The sequence below is a fragment of the Manacus vitellinus genome, unplaced genomic scaffold, assembly GCF_001715985.3.
Source record: "Manacus vitellinus isolate BGI_N305 unplaced genomic scaffold, ASM171598v3 scaffold_9_pilon, whole genome shotgun sequence".
Lineage (NCBI taxonomy): Eukaryota > Metazoa > Chordata > Aves > Passeriformes > Pipridae > Manacus > Manacus vitellinus.
Window position 1 is genome coordinate 22,076,591 of NW_021940917.1, and position 9,922 is coordinate 22,086,512.

The 9,922-nt window shown below is 56.2% G+C and overlaps 2 protein-coding genes across 2 annotated transcripts in view; one reads left to right on the forward strand and one right to left on the reverse strand.

Moving 5' to 3' along the window:
* EXOSC5 (exosome component 5) overlaps window positions 1–139 on the forward strand; it is a 4,700-nt gene extending 4,561 nt beyond the window's left edge. The window contains exon 4 of the mRNA XM_029965375.1: window positions 104–139. Coding sequence (XP_029821235.1) covers window positions 104–139 — 36 coding nt within the window. The remainder of the gene's footprint in view (window positions 1–103) is intronic.
* Window positions 140–2,819: 2,680 nt separating this feature from the next.
* Window positions 2,820–3,541, reverse strand: TOMM5 (translocase of outer mitochondrial membrane 5). Its single transcript, XM_008928565.3, has 2 exons — window positions 3,363–3,541; window positions 2,820–3,248 (listed from the first exon to the last, which is right to left on the reverse strand). Exons 1-2 carry the CDS (start codon window positions 3,481–3,483, stop codon window positions 3,214–3,216), a joined length of 156 nt encoding a protein of 51 aa, XP_008926813.2. The 5' UTR covers window positions 3,484–3,541; the 3' UTR covers window positions 2,820–3,213.
* Window positions 3,542–9,922: the final 6,381 nt, after the last annotated feature.

A 9,922-nucleotide genomic window follows, 5' to 3' on the forward strand; every position in this document is an offset into this window, starting at 1 on the left:
AGAGCAGGGGTCCTGGGGATCCCCCAGGGAAAGGGGTCCTGGGCCCCCCAGGGATTCTGGGGTCCCCCCACTCACCCCCTTCCTCTCTCCCTTCTCTCGGCAGCGAATGGAGTTCACTGGTGGGGGCCTGATCCTGTGACCCCCCCACGCCCACTCACCAATAAAGGTGATGGCAGGATGTGATGTTGTTTTTGGGGGGAATTCAGAGGGTTTGAGGTGCCCAAGGAGGCACTGGGATGGGGCAAAGCAAAAAGTGTTTGCGGGGCTGTAATGGCAGTGCTGGGGACCACACTGGGAGCACCATGAGTGCATTGGGGGAGCTCTAGAGTCTGTGCTGGGAGTGCCCTGGGAACCTTGGGACTGTACTGAGAGTGCACTGGAACTGTACTTGGAGCCCCATGTCCCCATGTCTGGGGCCATACTGGGAACCCTGGAAGTGTACTTGAGGCCTTGTAGCCCATACTGGGATCATACTGGGAGAATGGCAGCCCGAGGGTGGCTCTGTACTGGGAACACTGGGGATCATATCAGGATCTTGGTTTAAGTGTATGTTGTGCTGGTGTTGTACTGGGAGTGCTGGGTCCACACTAGGAGTGTAGAGGCCATGCTGTGATCCTACCTGAAAAGCTGTGGTTCAGACTGGCATTTTACTGCCAGCACTGGTGCTATACTGGAAGCACTGGATCCATACAGCAGTGGTGGTGGGGGAGCCAGGGCAGCACACTGCTGTTTTCTACCCCATTTCACCACGTTATTCTGCACAAATTTCCCTGGTTTTCTTCCAGCTTCTTACCCCTTTTTGCCCCGTTTTCCCCCCTTTCCCTTGTTTTTTCATGCATTTTTCCCCATTTTTGCAATAATTTCTTCCACTATTGCTCCCAGTAGAGCCCAGACCTTCCAGTATGGCCCAGTGCCCCCTCCCGGGCTGTGACTATGATCCAGGACTCCATGGTAATTCTATAGGGCCCAGAGTCCAATCCTAGTAAATCCCAGTCTCCCCTGTGACACCACAGCCGTGCTGGGGGGCCTGAGGTGGGGTGGGGGCTCCTTCCCCTATGGCCTCACCTCCCCACAGAGTCATTTGGGTTTGGGTTGAAAAGACCCCCAAGACTGAGTCCCCCCTGTGCCCGATGCCCACCTTGTCCCCCAGCCCAGAGCACTGAGTGCCACGGCCAGGCCTTCCTGGGACACCTCCAGGGCTGGGCACTCCAAACCTCCCTGGGCAGCCCCTGCCAAGGCCTGACCACCCTTTCCAGGGAGAAATTCCTCCTGATTGTCCAACCTGAGCCTCCCCTGGCACAGCTGGAGGCCGTTCCCTCTCCTCCTGTCCCTTGTTCCCTGGGAGCAGAGCCCGACCCCCCCTGGCCCCCCCCTCCTGTCAGGGAGTTGGAGAGAGTGAGAAGGTCCCCCCTGAGCCTCCTTTTCTCCAGGCTGAGCCCCCCCAGCTCCCTCAGCCCCTCCTGCTGCTCCAGACCCTTCCCAGCTCCGTTGCCTTCCCTGGACACGCTCCAGCCCCTCCATGTCCTTCCTGTCTGAGGAGCCCAGACCTGGACATGGGACATGAGGGGCCTCAGCAGTGCCAGCACAGGGACGGGCACTGTCCTGGGGCTGTGACACCCCATGGCTGGGACAGTTCAGGGGCCACTGGCCTCTTGCACACCTGGGCTCATGTCCAGCCACTGCTCCAGTGGCCTCTCTTGGAGCTTTCTGTGTCTTCCCAGGTGCAGAGGCTGCCCGGCCCAGCCACATCTCACTCAGGACACCACACAGTAATGGCAGGACAAGGGGCTCCTTCCCCCTGTACATTCCCTGTTCCCTTAAGTTTTGGGAAGGTCCACACCCCTCCCCTTGGAGCTCCTTGTGTTGAGCATAGGAGTGGAGGAATCACAGAGCTGCTGGGGGGGACAATGTGACAGCCCCTGGGAATGACAGAGCCCCCCATCAGCAAACCCAATGCCCTGTAGGAGCAGAACACCCAAACTTGAGGTGAAAGTGGGAAGAATTAGTGAAGAGATGCCTGGCTAGTGCTGGGAGCACAGGAATTGTGATGGCAACATAATTTCAGAAAATGCCAAGGCACGGCAGCAGCTGCTCTGAGAGTGCCTGGAGATCCCATGTGGACAGGGTCACATGCTGGATGTGGGAACACCTTTGTTCTCCATCTTCTCCCTGGAGCCAGCCTGGAATAGGCTCACACCAAGTCCAGCAGATAGAGTGAGGACTGTCCCCAGCACCAGGACCTGGACCATGGGATAGAGGTCCCTGGGCCAGAGCAGACAGAAAATTCAACTACTAAGAGCCAAGAGAGGGAAAAGCCTCTTCCTCCTGGGTTCAGCAGCCATCAGGTCACCCCAGAATAGGCACCTACAGCACAACCTGAGCTCAAGAACACCCCTGATTTCATTCCCACTGGAATCCAGAGCCACTCACGGGTGGCTACTCCCCTGGGTGCAGTGGGCACTCAAGGCTCCAGGTGGGAAGTGACCAAGTGACTTGGTTATACTCCCAAATGGACACCCTGTTTCCAAGCCTGAACTGCCCTTCCAACACCCACTGGGGACAGGCACTCAGGACTGTGACCCGAGGGACAGACCCCCGAGGTTCTGGTGCCAGGGGGAGCTGCCACAGGCCAGGCTGCCCTTCCCCCTTGGATTGCTCTGCCCCACCTGGACACCCTTGCTCCTCCTCTGCCCTCCCTCCGCACAGGGTGGATCAAAGGAGGAGTGGGTGAACTCCAGGCGCAGCCAGGGATATAATCCCACACCACCCCCCGCGGTATTTCAGTGCCTGATGGTTATTGTAAACCCAGCGTGACCAGGGACCGTGACACAACTGCTCTCCCGTTTATTTGAAACAAAGTGCTCTGGGCTGGACTCGGCGGGGACTGGGTGTGACACAGGACGGGGTGCGGGGGGCAGGCACAGCACAGCCGGTCCCGGAGCTGTGTCCCTGCCAGAACGGGACGCGTCCCGCGGGATGGGGACGGGCTTTGCTCGCACTGCACGGGGAACGTTCGGCACGAAGCGCTGCTGGATCACAGCAGGGCCCCCTCTGCGCCCGGGATTCACCCGCAGGGACAACAGGCACCTTCCCCTCCTCGGACTGCGCGGCTGCGCGTGCTGGACGGGACATCCTGGGAATTCCGGGCTGTCCGTGTCCCTCCGGCACCGCCTGTGGCCCGGGGGGAGCAGCTGCGGGGCCGGGTCCGCGGGATCAGATACTGTCCAGCTTCTTCAGGATGAACGGCGCTGGGGAGGGAAACAGACGGGACACAGCCCGGATCAGGAGGGGGCGCGGGGACATCCCGGAGCCGGGACACCCCGGGGGCGCGGGGACACCCCGGTCCCATCCCGGTCACTCACTGATCCGCAGCAGCGCGACATAGATGAGGAAGTTGCGGACGGAGGAGAGCACGTCCCGGCGCATCTTCCGCCGCAGCTCCTCCGGGTCCATCTTGGGCCCGAGCCCCTCGATGCGGAACATCCCGATCCCAAATCCCGGCACGGCCACGCGCCGCGGCAACACGTGACCGGGGCGGCCGCGCGTGCGCACGGAGAGTGGTGACGCCGCTTCCGCCCGGCCCGCACCACGTGGAGGCTGGCGGGGGGGGGGATCCCGATCCCGGGGGTCCCGGAGCGCCCGGAGCTGGGAAACCTGGACTATGGAAACGTCTCCTTAGGAAAGGAGCTGCTTCGGTGGTTGATCTTTGTAACCTTCAAGCCTGGGGAAAGGCTGGAGCAGGTGACATAGGAACGTGTCCAGGTGGGTCTGGAGTGTCTCCAGACAGGGAGACTCCACACCCTCCCTGAGCAGCTGTTCCGGGCTCTGCCACCTCCATGGAAAGAAGTCCTGTCCCCTCGTGGTGAGGGGACTTGTTGTGTTTGAGTTTACGGCCATTGCTCCTCGTCCTGTCCGTGGGCACCACCAAAAAGAGTGTGGGACCATCCTCTGACAGCCCCTGGAAATATTGGTGTGGACTAGGGGGATCCCCTCTCAGCCTTCTCCTCTCCAGACTAACCAGGCCCAGCTCCCACCGTCTTCGCGCACCGGGGAGATGCTCCAGACCCCTCATCATCAGATGGGCAAATGCTGAAGTTAATTGTGCCCTTTTTTGGGAGTTGGAGCTGGTCCAGGCCAGCAGCTCCCCAGGGAACTGCACACACCAGCCCCCCTGCTGTCCACAAAAACGGGATTCATAACCTGCTGTGCAACAAGCCAACAATTACACATTCGAGAGACACTGGGTGTTTATTTCAGCACTGAGCAAGCCCTGGGTGCTCGGTGTGTTCTGTGCTCAGTTCTTCTCTTTTTGGGTCGGGGGGGGGGGCTTGATGTTGTGGGTCACAATCTGCCCCTGCTGGAGTCACCTTGTACCCAGTGGGAGCTGATTCAGCCCAGTTGCTGAGTTGTCATTATTAGTTTCCTCCTCATCTTTGGGGTTCTGCCAGGTGTCCGTGTGGCCCATAAACTGCGTTCCCTGTGCCCACTGCCAGTGGAAATCCTTCCTCCCAAGCTGTGATACCGTCCCCCAGGGCTGAGATCATTGAGATGTGTCCAGCCCCGAACCCTTAACAAGGCAATTCCACCGACTAGGAATCCGTGTTTCCTACACCTCGACATCACTCAGAGCTCATGGGCTGCTCTCTGATCCATAGATTAAATGTCCTTTCTGGAGGCATGAAATTTACAAAGATCAAACGTTAAAAACCATCCTTTCTTAAGCGAGTTTTTACACACTCCACATCTTGCAGTGCTCAGAGCACCAGGAATGCTGCCCGCGGTGCCTGGAGAGGGGCAGGGGAGCAGACGGAGCCTCGTAACTCCCACCACCCCCCACAACACGCCTGGGCTTCAGAGCCCTCCCAGATAATAAAAAAAAGGAATTTCTCCCAGCTAAGCTGCCCATGGCCTGAGGCAGAGGCAATTACAGAGCAGCTGCTCTCATTGTGCTCGTGATTACAGGGCTAATTGAGCGCTCCTGGCTCGGGGCCCTCCCTGACTTGGAGCCGGGTGGCCAAGGGGAAGGGTTCCCAAACCTCCCACACCCGGCAGAGTCACAGAACGTTCAATCCCCGTCCCTGCTGCAAACAAAGGGAGCCTGTTCTGCTCTCAGAAGGTGTGGGGCTGCCCTCCTGAGAGCTTTCCAGCGAGTCCCGGGGGAAAACAAGCACAGCTGCCCGAATTCTCTGCTGACATAAACTCCTGCCTCTGCCAGGTCCAGGAAACCTCATTAGTCACTCGAGGTTTCATTCTGCAGAGCGGCTCTCTCCGGCCTTGGCTGGCAGGAACAGATTGGCAGGTCCTGATTCCATCTTGGCAGAGAAACAAGGAGTTCCTTCCTATATCCCATGACCGCTGGTCCTCCCGGGCCTGCAGAAGCAGCAGCAAGGCTGTTTCCCCAGGCACTGCTCAGGGGGGAGATGAAGGAACGTGGGCATGTCCAGCAAAGAGTCAAACACGACCAAATGTTGAGAAGACACTGGAGCAGGGGGGAGACAACAGGTTGGGGAGCAGCACAGGTGAGGGCTCTGCCGGGACACAGACTGGGAAGTTGTTGCCACAACAATTGGAGCCAGCCCATTGTCCTTGTCCCTGTTTGAGATGAGGGGATGAGAAACATTTCCCATGGGAGATGTTACTATTGGAGAGGTGGGGACTTCAGGTGTGGAGTGATTGTTGAGGGACAGAAGGCTTTGACCTGGGGTTTTGCCAATGTCCTGAGCTGTCCTTGGAATGTTTGTGTCAGTTTTCCAGAATTCCCTCAAACCTCCAAAGTGCAAAGCTTGGACAGTTCATTGCAGGTCTTTAGTTCCATTCAGTGCTATAATTACAGGAGCATTTTACTTTCCATTCCTTGGAGCTACAGGCAGATCATGAGCCACTGGCCAGGCACTTCCTCGAGGTGTCTCAGCAGAACTTGGCACAACATTGTGTGGGAAACACCTGTGTGTGGCAGGTAACAGCATGAAAAGCTGACAAAAAGTGCAGAGGTTGTCTAAAGGGACACCTGGATCTGCCAAGTGGTTATGGAACAGTGGTGTGAGGAGAGGCCAAACTCCATGGGTAGCTGGAGAGAAGCAGTGGGACCTCCTGGGGCAAGGCCAGGAGTTCCTCTTGTCTGTAGCATATAATGCTGTGGTGGTTTGAACCTTGTTTTCCCCCAGGGGCTAAGAAAAATGGTAAAACCTCCAAGGGGTGGTAACCCCTGGAAGTTTTGAAGTTTTGTCCAATGGGCGCTCCTGCAAAATGTAAACATACCACAAGCAAACGGAAGAGAAGAGTCGTAGTTTGTTGCAGGAGAGGTGGCCATGTTGTAGAGCCACGAGGAAGGGGCTCACAGCCCCACAGGGGGGCTTTGGCCCCCAGCCCCCAGCAAGGGCCTGCGGGGACCTGAAACAGCATAAATGTGAGTGAGCAGAGACAGCAGCAGCAGATGCAGCGTCCAGAGACTGTGGCAGAGAGCCAGGACAGATAAGAACTGAACCAAACAGCAAACGGCATGCACCGCAGAGAGGACTCCCGGAAGGAGAGCCGGGAAAAAGAGAGCCAGCAGCTGAGAGACAGAGTTTTTGGGGGTAAGAACTGGACCAGACCCCCCAAACTCCTTTGAGACCCCTCTGAGAAAAAAAAAGGGACATGGACTCCTATTTTGGAGAGCAGTTTTGGACACGCAGCAGTGGAGAGAGAGAGGAGCTGAGAAGCTCAGAGCGTCCTGGGAAGCTGGACTGGGACAGAGAGGAAGGTCGCAGAGGGGGGCGACCTTGGCTTTATCCCCCCTCACACTGCTGCCAAGGTGTCAGCCTGAAAGCAGGGCACAGAAACTCTGCAAGAGGCTGAGTCCCCTGGAGATACCAGACCGTCACGAAGCCCCCTGTGCTCGTGATATGACCGTGGTGGAACGACCTTTGTCTGGGGTGACGTAGTCCACGGAGGAAGACCCCTCGCTTGGTGGCGACGGGGCCGAGGGAGCTTGGATACCTCCCTCATGAGTGCTGGCAGAAATCCAGCCACAGCTGCTGCATGCATGTGAAGAAGACAGATTGCTGTAGAAGATACTCCTGCTTAGAGACTGGAAGGGATCTGTCCTTCTTTCCCTCCTGGACTTTTATTTGGAGGGGAGAAGAGGTCTGATCCATTGTAAATACTATATGTCATGGTAGAGATAGTTGTGATCGTGTGTATAATGTGTTATAATATTTATTTGTACAGTCGTTGTAATATATTCCCTTTCCCCCATTTGGAGTCTGGTGTGTTTTGTCTGGAAAAAAAATGATCTCTCACTGGGTTGAGATGTGGGAGGGGGAATGGAGCTAGGGAATTAGATTTTGGGGTTATCTCAAACCATGACAAATGCCCAGATAATACCAATGTAAAAGTGTCAGAAACACCGAACTGGACACAGACTGAGAAAAACACCAAGCACAAAGCAATAGGAAAAAAGTAGTTCTAAGTCTGTTGTTCCTTTGGGAGGGATGGACAAAGGAAGTGCAAAGACTTGGGGAAGGGTCTAGGGATGGGAGAAGAGATTGCCACGGTACACTAATGTTGTGGCCAGTGCTGGGGGAGGAAGCAGCCAAACAGCCTTGTGTGAGATCACTGCTGGAATATTAACCCACAGCTGTTTTGGCCATGGGGTCACATCACCCCTGACAGGCCTCAGGTCACCCAGGTGAATGGGCTGAATTCCCCAGTATGGGGGAGGTGTGGGTGTATCTTCTGGGTGTGATGCCTTTGGCAGGTCCCTATCACCTGTCATTGTTCAAAAGCAGTTTCAGCATTTTCTGCCTGAGAAAAGATTGGCAAAGTGACAGAGAATAAGGACTTGCTTTGGTGTCCATACCAACCTCCAAGTTCACTCCACATACTGGCCAGTTCAGGTCCAAGGTGCATTTCAGGGACCAAGGGCAGGCACGGCCTGGCTGCCTCCTCACCCCAAGGGCAAAAACACCATGAAACTTTGGTTCTGTCTGCTTCTTGCCATTGCTATGGGTGGGTGGAATCTTTCTGGAAAACTGCAGGATTTGGGTGCAAACGAGCTCCACCGTCGCCGGGACGGAGCCTGCAGGTGCCAGAGGCAGGGCTGTGTGTGGGGTGGGAGTGCAGAGCAGGGGCTGGTGGGCAGGGCTGCCCTGGCACCTGAGCTGGGACATGCTGGTGGAAACTCAAATTCTGTCCCCACAGGCTCTCCCGCTCCATGAAGGTCTGGCACCGGGGTAAGACACAGCTGGTGCAGAGGGCAGGCAGGAAATAGCACTCAGAAATTACAACTGCCCTAATCACCCTTTCTGAGACCTCAGGTATGTTTCTAAGGGAAAGGAACTCACCACAGTGGATTGATCCTCCTCAACAAAAAAACTCCACTCTGTGGAGTGGCCCTTCACACACTGCCCTGTGGCGTTTCTCCAGGGCTGCTTCCGCATTGTGGAGATGGCTCATCCACCAGCTGGGCAGACAGAATGCCTCCCCCTGGGAAAGGCAGCATCAGCCTGGCCTGGCCCCCTCTGCATCCACCAGTGAGGTCTGGAGGAGCCCCAGGAATGTCCACTCCTGGAAGTGGATCAGGATGTTTCTCACAGATGCACAGCCAAGGCATTCTGGAGGCCCTGGGAAAGCCTCGCAGAAATGCTGGGGAGAGGCCAGGTAGGTATTGCTGGAGCCTTGGTGGCACGTGCCACATTGGTCTTCTCACCCCCTCCCAGGGGTCAGTACTGATCCCCCACTGATGGCAGCACTGGGCTCTGTGTACAGAGGCTGTCTCAGAGCCTGCCCGAGGAGCTCCAGCCTGTCCTCCTGCAGTCCCCATGGAGCCGGACGGGCTGTGCCAAGGTCGGGGCCCCTCACACGGCACCAGGAGGGGGTTCCTGGCTGGCTGGTGCCTCCTGGCTCCCTGGCAGTGCCTGGGCAGTGCTGTCGCTCCCAGGCACAGCACAAGCCCTGAGTCACTCTCTGCTGAGCTCTGGTGCCCAGGGCTGTGGCTGCCCAGCCCTGGCAGCTGTAGGCTCAGCTTCCCCAAAGCCTTGTGTGGTGCAGAGCAGAGAGGGGCTGACTGGTCCTCTAAGTTTAGTTTTTCTGCTGTGAAACGTGAAGGGGTTTCATCCTGTATGAGATCTTTCCATATCTCTCCAAAGATTTTCTGGGTCCTTAATCTCAGCCATCCCAGAGCCGTTATCTGGATCACAGGACATGGAGGTAGGTGGGTTCACAGGGTCAGCTCACAAATGGGACAAGCTCCCAGAGGTTTCATCCTCCACAATCACAGCTTGGCATGCAAACAGCCACAAGCTGCGAGCTTCCAAGTAGCTCCGAAATGTTTACCGGGACAGGAGGCTTTCACAAGTCATCTGTGACATGATCCAAACGTGAGCAATGACAAATGCTGTTCAGAGACAAAATGTCCCGTAGCTTCCTGGAGAATTGTTTCCCAGGCTTCTGGAACTGAGAATAATCAAAGATAAGAAAACCACTTGCTTGGTTCCCCCTCACATGGGTCCAAATCTCACATGTTTGGTAGGTCAGCGTGGAGCTCTGATGTGTCTTGTTACTGGCTACCACTCTTCATCCTCAGGAAGGAGAACTAGAGCTTTATTTCTTTTTTAATTAAGCTTCTGCTTCCTGTGTGGATTGCTTTGAAAACGTCACCCAGGGGCAACGGGGGAAGGGAGATGCGACACAAGTTGCCCAGGGAAGACGCATGAGTCAGCAACTGATGCAAACTCTTTTTCTGGGCACTGTTTAATGTTATATTAATTTCAGACGTCAGGCCCCAACCTCATTATTTTGTCAGTGTCAGTGACCACAGGGTAGTGCTGAACAGTGCCAGACAAGCGTGGCTCCTAGATCAGAAGGGAAGAAAAATAACCCTATTTTCTATGGGTGAGCTGTTCTGGGGAGAGGAATAGTCCTGGAAAAGGGTCACAGAGAG

Bases quoted from the DNA above. Each gene is read 5' to 3' on its own strand.
- TOMM5 (XM_008928565.3), bottom strand. From the start codon at position 3,483: ATGTTCCGCATCGAGGGGCTCGGGCCCAAGATGGACCCGGAGGAGCTG. The intron at 3,249-3,362 runs GTGAGTGACCGG...TTCCCTCCCCAG, and splicing joins TGTCGCGCTGCTGCGGATCA to CGCCGTTCATCCTGAAGAAG.